Source organism: Tenrec ecaudatus, chromosome 8 (assembly GCF_050624435.1).
Source record: "Tenrec ecaudatus isolate mTenEca1 chromosome 8, mTenEca1.hap1, whole genome shotgun sequence".
In the NCBI taxonomy this organism is placed as follows: domain Eukaryota; kingdom Metazoa; phylum Chordata; class Mammalia; order Afrosoricida; family Tenrecidae; genus Tenrec; species Tenrec ecaudatus.
In genome coordinates this window covers 98,748,971-98,770,460 of record NC_134537.1, presented here as the reverse complement: position 1 = coordinate 98,770,460, position 21,490 = coordinate 98,748,971, and the positions used below count along the sequence as shown (strand labels likewise).

At 43.0% G+C, this 21,490-nt stretch overlaps 1 protein-coding gene across 1 annotated transcript in view; it reads left to right on the top strand.

Moving 5' to 3' along the window:
• IDO2 (indoleamine 2,3-dioxygenase 2) overlaps positions 1-21,490 on the top strand; it is a 72,086-nt gene that overhangs the window by 27,915 nt on the left and 22,681 nt on the right. The window contains exons 3-7 of the mRNA XM_075555746.1: positions 3,470-3,589; positions 7,974-8,092; positions 10,684-10,698; positions 13,230-13,329; positions 14,787-14,904. Coding sequence (XP_075411861.1) covers positions 3,470-3,589; positions 7,974-8,092; positions 10,684-10,698; positions 13,230-13,329; positions 14,787-14,904 — 472 coding nt within the window. The remainder of the gene's footprint in view (positions 1-3,469; positions 3,590-7,973; positions 8,093-10,683; positions 10,699-13,229; positions 13,330-14,786; positions 14,905-21,490) is intronic.

Here is a 21,490-nt window from a genome sequence, read left to right as displayed (position 1 = left end):
TTTCTGAAGCTGGAAACTATGGGGAGTGAGGTGGGGGGAGCCAAACTTCAAATCGAAATATTGAAGGATTTTATGAAGAACATATTTAATGATGAAGGAAGCAGTCAATGGAATACAGAGAATCACAATACCAAAGGTAATTGTTCCGAGTTCACCTATTTTAAGGGGTACTATATGATCAAGAACTAATAATGAAGGAGTCCAAACGGCACTGAAAGCCTTAGTGCAAAGCTCCTAGAATTGGTGGAAATATTTGAATAAAGGAACATGATTCTGGAAGCACAAATTAGTCTTTGCCAAGAAATTTGGAAGGCAACTACCAGGCAAAAAAACTGGAAAAATTATATTTGTGACCATTCCAAAGAAATGTGACTGAATGGAAATTAAAATACTTTGAATTACAGTGCTGACAAAGAACATAGAAAATACCTTCTGCTGCCAGAACAACAGACGTTTTTTTTAAAGAAGTGTGGCCAAAATTTGACTCAGGTGGAGGCTGGTGAGGCTTTATTTGACCTGCTTTGGACAAGTTACCAGGAGGCACCCATCCTGGCGAAGGAAACCGTGCTGGGTCAAGCAGAGGGTCATAGAAAGCAGGGACCATCTTCAATGAGATGGACTGACAACAGGAGCTGTGACAGTAGCTCACCAACAGCAACACTTGTTCAGATGACACAGGACTGGACAGTGTTTCATTCTGTTGGACATAGTGTTACTATGAGCCTGCACCTTAAAAAAATATCCCCTCATCCTCTTCAATGGATTTCCCGAGTTTATATCAAACGTCTCTGTGACCAGTAACACGTTTTCTGGAATTCCAATTCTTGCCAATGCTTTCCACAGTTTTGATGGTGCACATATGGAATATCTTTACATAATCAATGAAACAGAGGCAAACATCTTTTTGGCATTCTTTGTACTAAGAGCCATCAGGCATCATCAGTGATATTCCTTGAAACCTGTCATCTTCTGAATCTTATTTGAATTACTGGCAGTTCCATGCCAATGTGCTGTTTTTAATTTTTAAATCACCTCCACGGATATTCATTCAATATTAGTGTTGTCATATTACTTACTATTAATGAGATTATTAGATCATTTCCACATCATGTTGTACTGTCTTTCTTTGGCATGGGCACAGATGTGGAACTCCCCCAGGTAGGTTACTGATTCGCTGTCTTCCAATGTCATGGCATAGACAAGGGGGCATGCTAGGGCTGCATCCCTTTGATAAAACATCTGTTTTGTTGCCGTTGAAACCTTTCTATTGGTATTCTATAATGTCTGCAGGCCTGTTTTCCCCACTTCCGTCAGTGCAACTTGCACTTCTTTTAATCTCATCATTTTTTGGTCAAGCCAAGAGCACATTAAGTGTTTGGGTTAGGTTGGGTTCTCCAGGGTAGCAAAACCAGTAATGCTCGCATGTGTATCTATAAAGAGATTTATATTAAGAAATAGCTAATACAGTTGTATAAGTAGTGAAGTACAGTCCGGTTCAAGATCATAGGCCAGAGGTAAGCTGACGGTTTCTCTTACTGTGTTACTGTGGAATGGGATGACGAGGAAGTAGGATAAAGAAGCACGGGGGCTGGGAGGACACAGACTGCTAGATGCTGTGTCCTTGTCATAGACCTGTCATAGACACAGGTCAAGGAGTCCCAGGCTGGCTGAATAAATAAAAGGGGAGCAGTCCACTGGTGGCTCCTGGAGCAGACAGGTTATACAATAGATTGGTGAACCAGATGCAGAACCAGATCCAGCAGAAGGCAAAGGGGCAAAAATGCTCTGTTCCACTCAGGATCTCTTTTTATACCAAAGGCCACACCACCAAGAGCCATGCCCACAAGGACATGTCATTATGCTGCGATCTGATTCATGAGCTGCATAAGCTGGGCTCTGCCCCGACCTTCCTTTACCCAAGTACGTCTAGTGGCATAAACGTTACCATCATAGCGTTCGACCACAAGAATCAGAAGGAAGTTATGGAGTGATGCCCTGTGACCAGATGAAGAGGAGCTGTGTCCCGAGTGGGTTGCAGCGAAAGATTGCACCAGAGAGGCCATTGTGCAAGTGAGTCTGCCTCGACCTCCTCTTTCAATGCGGCCAGTGACAGTTGGAGCAGCTCTCCACTCTCAGATAGTGGCTGCAGCTAAAATGGATACTGAAGATGTACCCCGACCACCACCCCTTCGAGTACTTGGAGCGCCCCCCCAGAGAGAAGTATTCGGTAGGTCTAGATCAGAGATAGTCTAGTGTTGGTGAAGTAGAAAGGGGTTTAGGGGTTCTTACCTAGAAGCTGAAGCTCAGATGTTGCTGGTGTCGAGAAAGACAGGTAGATCCAGTCTGGGCAACTTTGGGAAACTGTAAATATGGCAGAACTTCTGTTAATATTTTGTGCACGGTATCACTTTCAGTGATAGCACCTTTGAATCACAAAATGGTGCAATTATAAACCTCCATGTTGACAGTGAGGACACAGTCATGAAAGTATAAAGACTTAGCCTGAGACAAAGACCGTGCATATTAAAACACGGGCTGAACAACCATGTGGTCCCTCTCATTTATCTACCTAGAGGGGTGTGGTCAATCCCATTGGATCTTTTTACTTATGTAACGATTGGAGATGAAACTAGAGTTTTTATTAGGGTTAAATTATACTATGGGTGAAATGATACCCCCCAAAGTTGTGAATGCTGCATGGTAACCATTTATTAAAAGAGTATCAATGTGGGGAGGTAATTATTATGCAAGACTCTCAAGCAATAGCTTCCATGGTAGAGACCAGTGCCCAGCACAATCATGGGGGCATTTAAGAAGCCTCTGTTGGGGCACTTAGCTACGTCCTAAACGTTACCGTACAAATTACTAGCATACTGCTCCATTTTGTGTCCTAGCATCTCAGGGCAAAGAGATGTGCACAAGGCTCTCAGTTCCTTTACTGAAATGGAAGGATTTCTTTCTTTTTTTTAAATTAATAAATCTTTTTATTGGGGCTCATACAACTCTTATCACAATCCATACATGCGTCAATTGAGCAAAGCACCCTTATACATTCGTTGCCCTCGTCATTCTCAAAATTCACCTTCCACTTGGGTTCCTGGGATCAGTTCGGTTTCCTTTTTTCCCTCCTCTCCCTCCCTCCCCGTTCCCCCCTTCCCCCTGCTCCCTCAATAGTTTGTAAATAATTATTTTATCTTATCTTACGCTGCCCGGCGTCTCCCCTCACCCATCTTCCCATTGCCCATCCCCAGAGAGGAGGTTACACATAGATCTCCAAGATTGGTTCTCCCTTTCTGCACCCCCCTCCCTCCCTGTGTCGCCACTCCCACTGCTGGTCCTGAGGGGTTCATCCATCCTAGATTCCCCATGTTGGAAGGATTTCTTTTACAGCAAGGGACCTTCGTGTCATGAACCCTCTTTCCTATCTTCACGACCACAACCAGTAATCTTTGGAAATTCTCTTTAACAGATGCCTCTGTTGAACTGCCATTTCCTAAAGAGTTATCGAGAACAGCGTCTGGCCCACTTGGTCCTGAGCTGTATTACCATGGGATATGTTTGGCAAGAAGGAGAGACACAACCTGAACAGGTAAGGGTCCATTAGATACCTGACATGTCACGTGGCAGGTGCCTGGCCCCTGAAGTATGTTTCTATTTGATGCCACATGGCTTTCCACAGGATAGAGTGGGGGGGGGGGCTTTTAAAATAAAAGACTTCTTTTAAACAGATTTGGAGGCCAATTTTATTTAAAATGAATCTTGCCCTTTCTCTTTGTAGTATTTTTAAAAATTTATATCCTCTGAAAGTCTCTTCTAAGAATATTTGAAGAGCTTTGTTTAAAGGGAGACTCTGAGAATCAATTAACTCATTGGGAAAAATAAAAATGCACACATACACCAAAAAAATCTTTATGGTTGTTTACATTTGTAATTGAGTTTGAGATTCTGAGAATCAAATTTACAGAGAGTTATATCCTTCAGTAACAGGCTTCAACCCATTTTTGGATCTCCATGAAAATTCAGCTTCCACTGAATTCTTTCTGGCCTTCCATGGGCATTATGTTAAAATTTTCCTTTAGACAGAGTGTGTTTGAAAGTGGGGTGTGACCACTCTCCTGTCCATTCCAGGGAGAGGCAGCCTCTGCCCAGCAACTTGCCTCAGTGTATCTTTGATGGAAAATGGGGTACGAGGGTCACATAGTCAGGAGCATTACTCTGATTGCCTAGAACCAATTGTGTAAGTTCTGTGTAGCATGATGGTTGTGCCTACATCCCGGTCCCCTACCCTTTTCTCTATTCTCACCGACCTGATGGCAGTGAGAATATGTAATGTGTTGATCTATGGCCAAAAATGTTTCCATGGCAGTTTCCCTTGTAATCGCATGTCCTATCAATTCTTGGAGGGCATCACGGCCCCCGATTCCAATGGTGTCACTCCTTGGGTTGAATTCTCTTTGTCTGCTGAATACTTCATAAATGTGTCTCTATAGTATAGTCAATTATGTTGTGAAACTATTTGTGTCCGTAAAGATTTACAGTCTGAGAGTCCCAAAGGTACCATTTTACTCTGCCCTTTAGGGACCATAGTGCCAGAATCAATTCAGTGCCAGTCCATTATTGATTTGTCTGTTATTAGTTCATCTAAGTCTCTTATAGATATTTGTAGAATGTCTTATAGTTTCAACTTAATCCATACCTTGTGATATGACTCCTACTCTCCACAGCATAAATCACTGCTTGCTTTTCTATTTCTTATAAATATACCTTTCCCTTTATGATACTTAAGGTTTATTAAGCCAACCTGTCCAATAGACACATGTGGGATTAATTGAAGGATGGAGCCATAAATAGCTCGGTGATCCTCTTCTCTGGTCTCTAGTTCTCTGATGGTCAGCCCAGTGTGTGGCTGCCTTAGCTAGTTCTTTGCCTCATGTGACAAGGCTCACTTCCCGCGAGACATCCCTGAGGAGAAGCCACATGGACCTACCCCGATGCAGCCCTGGGTGCTGGAGCAGCCGTGTGGAGACCCTGCCAGTGCTGAAATGCTTACATGCTCACTGATTTGGCTTTCCTCCTGCATTCGCTGTTATTGCGAGTGTTTTGCAAGTTTGAGGCGGACTTTGTAGGTCGGTGTCAGACATAGAAGCTAATGTCCTATCTATGGGTTTGGACTGGACTGGGTTGGGATGCTTTCTTAATTACACTTACTTTTTATATAAAATTCTCTATATACATATGAGTGTCTGTGGATTTGTTTCTCTAGTTTACCCAGACTAACATACCCTTATTCTGCTACTCTTTGGGTATGTATGAATGCCCCTGCCCATTTTGTTTGCCTGGGAAATCCTACCTCTTTTATTTTATCTTTAAGGAAACACTAGAAACTGAAAGGAAAATGAAATATAAAGTTCTTTATATTTTATCTGTTGGCACATTTTATTCACAAAGTTAAATATGTATTTATTTTCCATAACCATTTTATTGAGAATTAATGCAGATATCAAACCATTCCATAGTTCAATCGCATCAGTCCGTATTATACTATTGCTACCACAATCATTATCAAAACATTCTGTTCCTTCTTGAACTGCTTGACATCAATTCCCTTCTATACCCCACCCCACCACTACGTCAAATTTGTTTTATTGAACTTGGTATATGTGTAGAATGTCATTGTGGCATATAATATATATTTTTAAAAGTTAAAATGTAATCATATACTAGAGTACAAAAAGAAACGAGTACCTTTTAATTGTATTAATATATTCATTGAAAAGAAAATGGAAACTGTGTAACCACATAGTGTTCTGCCACAACCTCCAATAACACATAGCTTTTGTTCTTAAGTCTCGACATCCTGAAATTTGTCAATAACTACAACAAAAGTTGATCTCATATTTATATTTACTAGATAGTAAGGCTGATTCTGCTCATTTGCCCTCATTTGACTGAAGGACATTTTAAATTAATTTTACTGTTAAGCTTCTTTCACCAGAGGTACATAGAAAGTTTCTTAAATTTAAGAATAAATTTGGCAGAGATTCAGAAATGCAGTCACAATAACGCCCGAAACCTTTACACGATATCGTTGTTTCTTCAGGCTATATGCTAGTGAATTTTCCATGTTTGGTTTTTAAGACCCTAAGGACCAAATCAGGATATAGGACATGTAGGATCTGAACTCTGCTTTGCTAACTGACCTTGGTGTTTCCCTTGATTACGATCTTGAGCCCCATGACTCAGTATCTAATTCCTTCAAAGTGAGTGGTCATGGCTGAGAAGTGTTTGCAGCCTTTTCCTCTAAATTGTGGTTGATGGGAGCAGATGAGTCAGTTCTTGCTCGTAGTGACCCCGTGTCCCTCAGAAGGACACATCATCAGGTCCTGTGTCATCCTCACAAGGGGACTTCTGTGTAAGCCTGTTGTTGCAGACACTGAGCAAATCCATTTTGTCAAGAGTCTTCCTCTTCTACACGGCCCCCCTGTTGTACCAAGCATGGTACCCTTGTGCCATGTACGTTCTACCATATCCGAGCATACATTTGTAGCCTCTCTAGAAATATCCCGGCTATATAAATTCATGGGTATCATTTCATGCTCCTTTCTACACCTGTTCAGGTCAATGTCTATCTCTGCATCTACTTGCAGATTACTGTTATTGAAAGTCTGTGTATATATTTCTGACCTCTCGTCTTTAACTCGGGTTCTCCTCCCCGTGTCTTCCTTCACGTTCACTACATGCCTTCCTCTCCACTCACAGTAATACGGGTCTTGTTGGTAATTTCCCTTCTGTCCCCCTCTTCTTCCTTGTGACTATCAAAGAGTGTTTCTCTTTGTGTGAAAACCTGGTCTGGACTTTTCAGAACCATGGTCTCATCTGACAGTTGTCCTTTGGTGACTGACTTCTTTCAGTTAGCATAATTGCAAGGTTGGTGGTTTGAATTCATCCGGCAGTTCCATGAGAGAAAGACCTGTTGATCTGGTTCTATAAAGATTCCAGCCTAGGAAACCCTGTGGGGCAGTTCGTCTCTGCCACACGGGATCACTATCAACGGAAATTGTACTCAACCGTGCCCCAAAACACACGCACATATTATACGCATGTATTTATATGCTAGCGTTATATATTATACTAGAGGACTTCAAGAGTTCATGGAAAAATAGAATTAAGGGATTTTTCCATGACATTTTCAGTTACCTCTTATATATCCTCAATTCACTGTAAGACTTGAGTCTGATTCATGGCGAACCTTATAGGACAGGGGTGGAACAGCCCTTTGAGGTTTCTGAGACTGTACCTCTGAGCATAGAATGCCCCACCTCCCTCCCTCAGAATGCCCGGTGGTTTCCAACAACAAACTGCAACCCACCCTGTAACCACTACGCCACCAGGGCTCACCCAAAACCACTCATGTGGTCTCTGTGGACTCCTGGAGCCTCATGTGTGTCACAATAGGGCAGTCCATCATAGTTGGGCTTTCTAAAGGAAATCATTAGGCTTTTCTTCAGAAGCATCTCTGAATAGTTTCATATTGACAAACTTGCATTTGAGCACTTAATCACTGCACCTTCAGGAATGTGTGGGCGTGGGTGTGTGTACACATATGATACCTACAAACACATCCATGTAGAACATTTATTTCTTTATTTAACCAAGTCATTTCCATTTAAACTCTTTGGCAACTCCTTCCTTTGGTTCGGTGAACATTTTCAGAAGTTCTTTTATATTGTTTGCATGTGTATTTCATTTCCATAATTTTCCTACCTATTGCAGTTTGTACCCTTGGCTACTGTTCCCAGAGCTCGGGTAATGGAAAAGATATGAGTGAGGTGAGTGTGCATGAACCAGGAAGATCCCTGAGTGCATCACCCAGGTCATTTTCTCTATCAGCTTTACGGGAATAAAAATAGCCAAGGTCAATTCCCTTACTGCCTTCCTTCTAGAGAATGCTGATTGTCTGTTCCCCCTCACAGAGTCTGCCTAGGAATCTTGCCCTACCCTTTGTGGAAGTCTCCAGGAGCTTGGGGCTCCCTCCCATCTTGGTGCACTCAGACTTGGTGCTCACAAACTGGGCTCAGCGGAATTCAGAAGGGTAAGGATGGGGAGTATGTCCCATCGAAATGGACGGAAACTCAGCAGGCTTAGGCACTGTGCTATTGAAGTCAGGAAAGGACATGGTGCTTTTCCGTTTGCTTGTTTTGTTTTCAGCTGTTTGTGATTAGGAGCGTTTAAAGTTATCATTTGTTTTATCATTAAAAACAAGATGCACCCAAACGGAAGTTCAAAAATGATAAGCCCCAGAAGGTTTCCTTCCATCCACTCTGAACACATTAGCTATAGTTTGCTGTCATTCTCAGTCTTAATTTCTCAATCTGAGTTTCAAGTTCTAGAACAATCAGGCCTTTCTCAGGCTTTTTTTCCAAGCCTTCTACTTTTCCCTCACACATGGCCTTCATTCAAATCAAGTCTGTGGGGATTTTCATAAGTGATCACAATGTACTGTCAGGATGAATAAATGCATGACTTTGAAATAATGAACAAGGGATACGCGATTGAGAATGAGATTAATAAAGCCTATTCCAATTAGTGGTTACTATTCTCTAAACAATGGAACAGGGAGTAGGGGCATCTGTCTATGAAATAAACAGTGTGGTGAACCTTAATAAACAGGATTTCAGTCAATTGTTAGAAGTGACCCAAAGCATTGAAGTGTAAAATTCCCCACTGATCTCCACTTTCACTGCCAAATTTGTTTTAGATAGTTGTAGTCAAGCTTGATAAAAGGATCCACATGTTGTTTCCGTGTGAAGAGCTTCGCTAACATATGGGTTCTCAGTAAACGCAGGACTTCCAGAGAAAATGAGGCATGTCCTTGTAAGAAGTGATAACTCAAGAGACCTCTTAGAGACCGTAAGAGCAGACCAGCGCGTAGCTCTTAAGGACCTCTGAGTCCTGGGATTTTATGTTTTCTACCTAATGACAAATGTATGGCTGTTGTTCCCAAAGAACCCTCCGGGCTACTAACTGCAAAGTCAGCAGCTCGAAACCACAAGCTGCTCTAAGGGGAAATAGTTGAGACTCCCAAGGGACTTTCTAGCCTGTAAGGCGGGGGGGGGGGGGGGGGGGGGGGGGGGAGGAGTGTGTGTGTCACTCTGGGTTGGAGTCTGCGTCACTCTGTGTGAGTTCCCCATGTGAACCTGCTTACTTTGGCTCAGAAGACAGACGTTAAGAAATAACTTAGGAACCGATAATCAGTCACAATCCTAGTTAAAGCATTGTATAGTGAATAAACTGGACTCAGATCCAAAGGGAAAATGGGAGATGGAAATTTTGAAAAGGAAAATAGCGGCAAAGTGAAAAAAGCGACAGGGCCAGTAACCTAATAAAACAAACAGATGTATGTTTGTATATGTATGGATTGTGCTAAGAGTTGTATGAGCCCCTAATAAAATGCTTAAAAACAAACAAACAGATTTTTAAAAAACCAATGCCAAGGACCTAATTCCAAGTAACACTGCCCCAGTGCGGGGTTCCTGAGCCTAGAAATCTTGAAGGCAGGAGCAGGCTGTCTCTTGTTTGCCTCGCTGGGCAGCTGGTGGATGTGGACGGGTGACTCTATGGTTAGCAGTCCGGTCCCTACCCGAGAGCCCCAGCAGGGCCCTTATTAAGGTAGAGCAAAAACAAAAATGGAAACCCCTGATGTTAATCCAGCTGTGACTCCTGGCGACCCGATAGGACGGGGCAGACTGGCCAAGGCTCTATGGATTTTCAGAGGCGCACGCCCGCGTTCTTTCCCAGGTGCTCTTTTCCACATTTCAGGCCGCGTTAGCAAGGCCCCCAGCCCTCCAGCTCAGTTACTTCCAGAAGCGCAGAGCCGGAGTCTGCAATCTTTCACACGACTAGGCCTGACACAGCGCTGCGTGGAATGAGGAAACGAGAGAGAGAGAAGCAGAGATCTCTCCAGTGTGGCTAACTCCAACGGCAGGCAGGGCGTGATAGAGAGTGAGACAAGCACTACGTCGTTTGGCACTTCAGAGAAATGTCCTCACTGCCGGCTTTAAATGTCAGGGAAAAAACTGTGGAGGGGTGGAACTTGATCTGAGGGAGAGTCCCAACAGATGCATAGGGCTATGGTGGCCGTGACATTCAATGTGGGCTTGCAGTGGTTACAAACAAGGGAGAGAAGGGGGCCACCAGCCAAATGTCCTGCGACTGATGTGTGAGTTGAGATCTGACTGACCGACCAGCTGCAGAGCAATGGGTGGACGTGCTTAGCTGCTAACGGAAAAGCTGGAGGTTTGAGTCCACCCAGAGGCACTTCTGAGGAACGCCTGTGATCTAGTTGGACAGAGCAGTCAGTCAGTCAAAACCCTATGAAGTTCAGATCTACCCGGATACACTTGGGGTCACCAGAAATTGGAACTTTCTCAATGGGTTTCTATATATATGTATTGTCAATCATACAAAAAGTCTCCCATACTGAGTCTAATCAAAACCTGTGACTGGTACACGAAGTGCATCAAAACCACAAGGTGTGTGTGTGTGAGTGTGTAAGTGTGTTTGTGCGCGCACGCACACGTGGCACATGCATGTGTTTGCCAGGAACTTATCTGATTTACAAACTGAATTGTACTTGTATTTTCTTTTCCTCTTTGTGGCTGCTGAAACCTGAACTCTGGCTAGTCCCCTGGAAATCAGGTAAGTTCCCCCCCAGTGGTTTGCTCACTCTGGAAGCCTGGTCGATATGGGAAAGGGGAAGATCATTGCGGACAAAAGAAGAGATGGAACAAAAGGGGGGTAGGGAAAGCTAATGAAAAGTTTGATAAACTGTCAAAATCATAAAATCATTTTTAAAAGATCTGATATGTTAACCCCACCTTAATCACAATAAAAAGTAAAAACAAACAAACAAAAACACACCAAAGTCTAAATACTCAATTCTATCTACCATACAGGGTGGGAAGAAAAATGAACAGGAAAAAAACCAAAAACAACACTGGAAGAGAATATGGCAAAAATTAGCAATCCAAAATTTTAACAGTGGTTGCCTCTGCCTGGCATGGATTATTATACGGGTTTTCTTTTCTTTTTTATATTTTTCAATCGGTGCCTCATAGAGCAAATAAAGTGAAATAATGTACAAAGAAGATCACTATTTCCCTGTGACTCGCTAAACTCTAATAGTCTGAGGAGGATCTTTCTTCCTAACATAACTAGCCTGAAAGGTCAAATAGCAGGTAGTGGTTGCTATAGCTACAGAAGAGTCCTTTTGAGGTAACCTAATACTTCAGAGATCTGGAGATCTTGCAGGGCAAGTCTGACCTGAATGGCTTTGGGCTATTTTTTCCCTGAAGAACAAAGTTAGATACTAAGTCAATGTTGCCTTTCTCATTATAAAACCTTAGCTCAGTAAAAGCATTCCGAGTTAGATGTATAGCTCAGTAGAGGAGGGATGCACGTCCATGCTAATACAACTCTGGTGAAACCAGGACACCCTGGTGGCATTCATAACTCATTTGCTTTGTTGCATATTTTCTTTCTCTTCTCATGCTTAAAATATCCAGCATGGCCTCTTTCTTTAGGGACTGGACCCTTCTGATGGGCAGTCTTAACGCATGTTGTGATGTCTCTGTGTTGCTGGGGGGCTAAGAGCTATGCCACCAGTATTTCAGATAACATCAGGGTCACTCAAGTGGGCGGGTTTCAACAGAGCTTTTTGACTAAGGCAGACCAAGAAGGAGGACTTGGAAATTTTCTTCTTACAAAAATAGCCCGTGTCCCTGCTCAGTGCTTGCCCTCAGAAAGAGACCACTGCAGACATGGGTGCTACAGCAAAGTGTGGTGAAGAAACCAAACGGTGCCCGGCTAGAATAGCCTCTGAGGTGAGAAAGGCTTGTCCACAAGCAAGCAGCCTTCTAAGTAATGGAAGTCCACGAAGAAGAAGCGCACCAGCCTGTGTGGTAGAAGGACGGTAAATAATCAAATCCATATCCAAAGTAAACTAGGGTATCAGAGTTTAAATTGTGATCAAACTAATTACAAAAGGTGACAGTGGAAGTCGCAAATCCATGTCAGAGTGCCCATATGGACGCAGTCTCTGGGAACCCCCTGAACATAGTCCAGCTGTGTGAACGGCCTTGCTGTCAGGGAACATTGTAAAATGGATTATCAGATGGAGTTAGATTAAAATGCGATAGCTTATCAGTTGACCTCCCCTTTGATATAGCTTACGTTGTTTCAGTTTTCAATATTTTCTGCTTTTTTTTTATTAAGTTTTGCCTATGCTTTGACTCTAATCATTGCTTTTTGTCTGTCTTTTTGTTTGCCTCCTGTTTATGTTGTGTATGATTTTCTGTATATGAAATCCAGGATAGATCGATCTATGACGGCGGTAACTGCATTGATAATTACTTAGGGGCATCACAGGGGAGGACGGGAGCAAACTGGGAGCTAATGCAAGTTTGAGAAGAAGATGGTCTGCAATTGATTGTAGCGATGATTGCACAAATCTTCTTAATATGACTGAATGAATAAACTGCTGTGTGAAGTATATGCCGATAAAACTATTTAAACATAGTAGATTCAGAAGTGATCTAAAGAGGTAAGCTTTTAGGCTTTTAGATATGATCTACATTTGGGCTATTTGATAAGGGTCCCATAAAATTGTTTTTATGTAAGAGTTTTCTAACACTCACTTTATTATATAACATTCCATGAGACTTTATACCAGACCTGAACCTGACGAACCAGATGAATGACCTTAGGCAGCTCTCTGGCTGATCTGTCATCTGTAAAAGAGAATGTGAAACTGGCTATTTATTGCCTGGAACACTGCTGTTAGATTCTTTGACTCCTGTTGAGAATATTGTGAGGGGTCGTCCGGTGGGCCCCAGGAGAATATGCTATAGATGGGAGGAAGAACTGAGCCTCCCTCCCAGACCAGGTTGCAGCCAGAATCCCCTGTGGGGAAGCATCTTGGACTGAGAACCTCAGGGCCATGATGAACTTTGAGGTTCCTTAGAGTAGGTGAATTTGAACTTTCATTGATTGAATCTCTTTCCTCCTTGATGGAAGCGTTTGCTCATTCTCAAGGTTGGTTGCTCTATGGAAACGAAGCATTGTTTGCAGGTTTTACCTTGATGGTGACCAAGTTGGTAGGGAGATATGGGCAAAGAGTACTCACAGTACAGGCTTCAAGTTCCTAACCAGGTTACCATGTCTTTCCCAAGGAACCTGGACACCATCATTTCATTTCCCGGAGGAGAGAGCCTGCGTGGTTTTGTCCTAGTGACGGTTTTGGTGGAGAAAGCAGCTGTGCCTGGGATTAAGGTAGCTTTCATTACATGACACATTTTTTTTAATGTGAGAATAATTGGAGACCTTCCACCCAGTCCCTAGGCTTCTTAGTACAGAAGGGCATACACCGTATTTTAACTCTGAGAAAAGAAAACGAAATTCCAGCCTACATCAATGTCTCTTTCTCTTTCCTTAATTTCCGTAAAACTTGGAATTGATCATTTGGCCATTAAGAAAGCAGCCACCGGGGGTGGGGGTGGGGGCATGAGGATTTCAGGATGAACAAAATAGACACTGTTTCAAGCCCACAGAAGCTTACCAGAGAGTAGAAGGAGAGAAATTTTCATATATGTTAACTTAAAAATAAAAAGAATAAGGGGAAATCACTGTTTCACAAAACTCACTTCAGTCAACCAGAACAGGGTAGAACTAGCCCTGTGGATTTTTGAGATGGCAACTCTTTACAGGGGTAGAAAGCCTTGTTTTTTCCTCCCTGATAGTTTCGAACTGCTGACCTTGTGGATAGCAACACAATGCATAACCAGGGCGACCTGTTTCGCCAAGACATGCCTAAAGCCCAGTCCAGATTTAGAGGGTCAGTCTAATTGTTGTACAGAAATTATTGCCTGAGAGAGAAAGAAGGGGGAGGGGGTGGGGGGATAAGGAAAGGCGATGAGGAGAAAGGAAGAGGACAGAGGGGTGAGGAGAAGTACATTCAGAGTACAAGGAGCTGTGCTCAGAAAAGTACTTAGAACTGGAATGCATCATTGAGAGATCGTCTAGCCCTGTCGGGTTGCCAATGCATTCCTTCACGCATAACACCAACGACAGGGAGTGGAAGGGCTACGGATTGGCTAGAGACTTCGTGCCGTGCAGTAAAATAATTAAATCAGCTTTGCACGACATCACCACCATGAGGGGCTTTCCCTGCAAAGCTGCTTTTGAGTTCTCACAGGGTGCTCAGGAAGATGGCCATTTCTCTTTCACTTTCAAAATGAAACTATGTGGTTCCTGTAGGCCTTATCTAAGTGAAGTCTGAGGGAAGGCACCGGCTGGGACTTCTGCTTTCTGAATGTGGTTCAGATGAGGGAGAGATTTTGTGAGACAAACGTCCTAGAGAAGAAGGCCTTCGCTAGACTCCCCAATCTGTCAATAAAATAGAATCACAGAGTGCGAGTGCCATGGTCAAAGAAGCAAACATCGAAATCAGAATTTAGACCAAGAATCATTTAGGCCCCTCATAGTGGAAAAAGTTACCATCAATGGAATATTGAAAATAACCCAGGTGGGCATTTGTCTCAGAAGTGATCAGAGAGGATGTGCTCTGGCTTTTAGATCCCACAGCAGGTAGAGATCAAGAGTGATCCCAGGCACTCCAACACAAAACCCAGAAGTCATTGTGCTGGGTCCCCACAGCTCTTGGACACCCTCTCCCTCTCTGTGGGCTTTAAAGGAATGACACAAACTGACGGTATCTATGTCGACTGCAGGCAATTGTTCAAGCAGAGAGCGCCATCCTGCAGCCCAACCAGGACTCTCTGCTGCACGCACTGCAGCGACTGAGACTCTCCATTCAGGACATCTCCAGAGCCTTGGGACAGATGCATGGTACTATGTTCCTGAAGCCTTTCCCCCAAAACCCAATGTCTGATTAGGGAATAGCCTAACTGGTTGATGATATATTTCTCCAGCAGGTGGCACTAGGGCATTATCTTTCTTTCTTTTTTTTTTTTTTTTTAAATAATTTGCTTTCTTGCTTTGCAAAGATATTTCCTATTGTAGTTTTCTGAGTTTTCTTCTCGTTGGTAACTAAATATTTCCTTGGCCTGTTGATGTCTTGACAGGAAGCCTGGAGGAAGTAAGTACACAAGAATGGATGATACACTGTCCATCATCCAGCGGTGTTACTCTGAATTGTGAGGAGATGGCTGACCTTGACGTTAGACCTTCTCCAGTTAACTTGCCCATACTCCATCTGTGCCCAGCACAAGCTGACTCATTATGAGCCTGGTCAGCTACACACATACTGTTAGATAACATTTCATCTGTGTAGGAGTGGCTCTTTCGCTTTGCTCTGTCTGAAATACCTGAAAGCAGGAGCTGTGTGTTTACTTTAGGAAGGGTGTGAGAGAGCAGCATGATCTGTCCCAGAGTCCGTTTCCTTTGCCTCTGCTTCACGGAGATAATGAGGGTTCTCAGAAAGAGAGTGTTTACGGGAAACTGGGGAGGAAGAAGGGAGAAAGAAATTAGATTGCCATGATCTAATATGTTTGTTATTCCAGAGACTCTGTGGCAGTATAAATCCATCCGAAGCCACAGCCCAGGGATTGTCTACATTCCACTTCCCCCTTTTCACATTTAGTATGTGCATTTCCTCCATTTTCTGAACTATAATTTCCAAGCCCTTCTGATTGTAATATCCATTAGTCTCCTGGCAAATAAGTACACCCCAAACTTCGTGAGCCGGGTTTAACTTTGCCAAGAGACGCTGAATGTATGACTCAGGACCTTAAGTTTATTGCAAAAACATCCCAAGTGTGTTCAGACCATGCGAATGGACATATGGGGGTAGGTGGAGAAGGTGGAGAGAGACTTTCTACCAGATCACATGCATGTTGGGTCTGACCACCAGATTCTCCTAGAGCCAGTGTTCAGAGTCTGTTCCTAAGACGCTCTCAGGTTCTGTGGATGATTTCCTGCTGCAGGTCACAGGACTTTGTTTTCCACTCTTTTGCTTTAAGTTTTTATTCCCCTCCTCTCCTTTGTTTGCTTGGCTACAGAGTATGTTGATTTTCCAGAGCTAGCTTTCTCATTTACTCTAAAGGTACAATTTTCAACACACAGATAACTTGTTTTAAAAGGCTTTACTACTGGTCAGAACATGAGCTAGATGAATGCATCAAGCCATATTTTTGTAACTTATCGAATGCCCCTCCCTCTCATCAAGTCAATGCCAGCTCACAGCACTCCTGTAGGCCAGAGTAGAGCTGCCCCAGTGATCCCTGAGACTATAACTCTTTACAGGAGTAGAAAGCCCCATCCTTATCCCTCACAGCAGCTGGTGGTTAAGAACTTCTAACCTTGCTGCATTTCAAGGTCCCTCAACGTTACAAAGGGTTGGTTTTCACTCAAACTCACACAGATGTGCTGTGCAAAAGAACTGATGACCACGTCCATTAAAATTACAGGCTTAACCCTACTTGATCTGTGTCCTCATGAAGAGAATACAGAAGTCAAGGGCGCCACAGCAACGTGTGGTGAAGAATAACGATGGTACCCAGCTATCAGAAAGAATAGTCCTGGGCTCTTAAAGGCTAGTTTCTAAACAGTAGCCGTCTAAGTGAGACGTGAGCTAAGCTCACGTGGAAGAAGCCTTGGTGATGCAAGGATTATAAATTGATCTGAGGGAGGGAATGGTATCAGAACTATATTCTGAAGACCTAGTTTGCAGAAGGCCATGGATGACAATGGAAACCCCAAACCCATTTGCAGGATCTACACACAGAATAAACCTCCAGTGACATCCCTCTGACCATACTCAAGGAATGAGAATGACCTGGGTGTCAGACAAACGGTATTAAAGAGGTGACTATAGATTAAAACTAAATACCTGAATCAAATGACTAAAAGGAAACATCAGACCTGATCCCATTTTTGACACATTTAAAAGTTCTAACACCTAAAACACCAACAAAAAGCAGAAAGTGAGATGCATGTGGAGGAAGCCTCCAGCGTATTTCCTCCGAACATGAATGTGAACGGGGATGTGAATGACCTTGGCATTGCTGGGAACATTGTACTGGAAATCGGATTGTGACAGATGTGACTAGGGTATAATCCAGTACATTATCATTTGATCTCCCTTTTGACGCATTTCATGATTCGCTAATTTGTAATAGTTCCTCTTTTCTTTCCAACTGGGGTTTATCTCTATTGCATTTTGTTAATGCTGGGAGCCTTTTTGCCTCTTGGTTATTAAAAAAAATTTTTTTGGTAGAAGAAATTCAGAATTGGTGAACACAGAGACAAAATGGATTTATGGTTCCTTGAGGGTATGAAAGGGGAGATTGGGGGGAAATTGAGAGCTTCTAACAAGAAGCACAAGAAGGAAGAGAATGTTCTCAAATGGATTGTGATAACAATTGTACACACTTCCCAATTTGACTAAACTACTGGTTTAAATGATATATGGATTGTTTCCTAATAAAATGTTACACATTTTACAAATGTGAAACAATTAAAAATAATAATAATATGTGGAATGCTATAACATGGAGAAACAAACATGAAAATCGTATGTCCAAATGGATGCTTAATCAAATGTGGTGAAGAAAGTTGATGGTGCCCAGCTATCAAAAGATATAGCATCTGGGTTCTTAAAGGCTTAAAGATAAACAAGGGGCCATCACTGAGGAGCAAAAATACCCACATGGAAGAAGCACACCAGCCTGTGTGATCACAAGGTGTCCATGGAATCAGGTGTCAGGTATCAAAGAACAAAAAATCATATCATTGTGAATGAGTGGGTGTGCAGAGTGGAAACCCAAAGCCCATCTGCAGACAACTGGACATCCCCTCACGGAAGGGTCACAAGGAAGAGATGAACCAGTCAGGGTGCAGTATAGCACTAATGAAACACACAACTTTCCTCTAGCTAATGCTTCCCCCATCCCAACCCCCATGTCATGGCCCCAATTGTACCCTACAAATATGGCTAGACCAGAGCATGGACACAGTCACATATGAGACCTGGAAACATAGAGAATCCAGGACAGGTAAACCCCTCAGGACCAACAATGAGAGTAGCGATACCAGGAAGGTAGGTGGAACCAATCACAATGATCTACATATAACCTAGTCCTAGGGGATGGACAACAGAGAGTGGGAGAAGGGAAACTTCTGTCAGTGTAAGACATGAACAAATAATAATTTATAAATTATCAAGGATTCATAAGGGAGGGAGGGAAAAATGAGCTTATACCAAGGGCTCAAATAGAAAGAAAATGTTTTGAAAATGATGACGACAACAACTGTGCAAATGTGCTTGACACAATGGATGTATGTATGGATTGTGATAAGAGTTGTATGAGCCCCCAATAAAATCATGTAAAAAAAGAAAACCATACATCCAGTAAATAAATCCAGCCCCCCCTTCCTCTCCAAAAAAAAAAAATACAATAAAAATACAGCCTTGAAAATCTGAAGAAGCAATTTTCGTCTACACTGCAAGGATTTGCTGCGAGCTGGAATCAACTCTACAGTCATAGTTTTGCTTTCGTTTCTTAATCAGAGTATATTTTCCAAAGATGATTCTAACAATGTCATTACTTTTTTATGATGTGGCTTTGACATCCTCTCATAACGAGATAGCTTATGTCCCTGGGAGATGGATGGATACATACTCTCCTGCAATGGGCCTTTGACACTCTTGTCATAAAGATTACAGGTGGATGGACTTGTAATGTTTATGATCAATAGATTGTCAAGGAGTGTCATCCCCAACTTCTGAGGCGAAGCTACAAAAGGTGAGACAGCTGTAATCTTGTTATCTGAGTCAGCCTGGAGGAAGTCCAACTACTTCAAGGTCACCATCCAGTGAGAAGCCATCGCACATGGAGAGATGATGTCGGTGTTCAATTGTCACTCGACATGGGAGGAAATGCACGTATAGGTGGCTCTTGTTACCTAGCCTTCAACTCACCTCAATCTTTAGGTCTTCCTTGCAGAGACCTTAGACTGGAGCAGGGGCAAGCCAGTCCCTCTGTTTCTGATAGAAATCTGTGTCCCCGGAGGCCCATGAACATCAGAACGTGGACACGTACGCCTCTGGGTGTAGACAAGTTTGTTATGTAGCAATAATAACTGTGCAAATAGAATGAAAATAAATAGACCCTGCGAGGCGTAAGGAACTACATACACTTTGTAGTTAGTGTCTTGGGCTTACAGTCGCTAATTTGGACTGCAGAATGCAAGGTCAACAGTTCTAAATCACCGGCCGTCCCAAGGGAGCACAACGAAGCTATTTACTCCCATAAAGAGTTCCAATCTCATCAATCCAATGGGGGCAATTCTCCCCTGTCCTGTAGGGGAGTGCTATGATTCAGAAATGAGTCGGTGGTGGTGAGTGAGCTCCCTCCTGAACTGTAAGCAGTTCGGGTGACCTCTTGTCTTTCTTTCACCAAAGGAAAATACTTCCTTTTTTCTTTTAGCAAGGGTCAAATGCTCTCCAGAAACACCTCTTTTCCAGTCATGAGACAGGCAGACATGGTCAAGCCATTGTCAAAGACGCTCTTGGTTCTCAAACTGCAGCAGGCATTTCTGAGGACCACCATACTATGTATGACATGAGTTCTAGCTAGGCCTTTCCGTAGCACGCGATTCCTCTTCAGTTTCCACCGTTCTTGTTATTGATTCCCAGGTCAAACCAGACTGGGCAGGAGGAACAGGTTGCCAAGTGAATTGACCCCCCAGCTAGGAACCCACTGAATGAGGACTAAAAGTAAACATAGACTGAAATCTTAAAGCTTCTGGGAACCACGTGAGGTTAGAGAGGTGTACAGAGTTTGGGGAAGTCCCAACAGGGAGGAGGAGGAAGAGGGACAGTACAGAAATAGGGCACTCCCACCTGCTCTCATGGGAAGAGCTAGTTCCCCAGGGCCTTGTTGGAACAGGACTGGGTGACCCACGATTGTAGGACACTGAAGACACATTAATCAGAGGAAACACTTACGTTGTTTTTTAAGCAGTGCAAATAGGCTGTAGGTGTTTATGGTTAACACAGTTTCGAGGGGGCAACAGAAACGATGGCGCTGAGCAAGAGTGCTGTACATGCTCACTGACAGGTGCTGGGACTTGGAAGAACATCACAGGCAGCAGGATGAGAGGAATACTGAGTGACCAGGACAAAATCATCCGCCCTGAGAGGGGTCCCCTAGGAGTGTCCCTGCAGAGCTACTGATGAGGGAAGGACATAGAAGATTCCTGTAGGGCCTGTATCCTTACAGGAAAGACAAGGCGAAGCGTCACAGCTACTGCCCCTCTTTTCTCCATACTTTGATATTGAAGTCCCTAGAGCAAGCATGCTCAGCACCACTGGGAAACAAAACAAAAAGCTAATGATAGCCTGCCATCTAGTGGTTCTCATGAGAAACTATCCTTGGGTCAGTCTGCAGAGGTGATCTGCTGCCTCTTCAACCTGCTGGAGATGAGGCCAAAGTCATGCAGTGGGCAGCTCACCAAATGGAGCAAGCTCAACAGAAGTCAGTTAAAAAACACAAACTCTTACAAGAGAAGGCTAAATAGGCAAAAGCAAACATGAGAGTCTTTCTCGTGGACGTCAAAATAATGTGAATGATGGATCATTTTCAGATAACAGTGCTAAATGTTTAAGGAAAGCAAACAGCACACCGAAAGCAAGGCACTGGAGTTTAGGAAACAAATGAAGGAAACATTGAAAGAGTTAACAAAGAAATTGATGACATTAAAAAAAAGTAAAGGTTCCCTCCACTCTCATGAACCCAGTTCTACCTTACAAATCTGGCTAGACCAGAGCATATATACTGGTACAGATCAGAGCTGGAAACACAGGGAATCCAGGACAGATAAACTCCTCCAGACCAATAATTAAAGTAGTGACACCAGGAGGGTAGGGGGAAGGTTGGGGGGAAATGGGGGCACAGATCACAATGATCTACAAATAAACCCCTCAAGGGGGATGGACAACAGAAAACTGGGTGAAGGGAGGCATCATGAGTCAGTGTAAGATATGAAACAAATTAATAAATTGTCAAGGGATTATGAGAGAGGAAGAGTGGAGGAGGAGGGAAATTAACTGATAGAAAGAAAATGTTTCTTTTCCTCAAGTAGAAAGGAAATGTTTTGAACATGATGGCATCATATGTACAAATGTGCTTGACACAATGGATGGATGGATTGTGATAAGAGCTGTACAAGCCCCAATAAAATGATTTTTTAAAGACAAATATGTAGCAGAAATGAAAAACAAATACAATGACAAGAACTACAGATAGATAACTACTAGAACTGAATGATAAGTCACCTTGGTCAGAAAAGGCATGAGCAACATGGAACATTAGTTTTAAAATACAGAAGTGACGAGAAGAAAAAACATTTGACTTGATCAAGTCTCAAAAGAAAGAGGAGAAAAGAATAAAGAAAAGTAAGGACCTAAGAA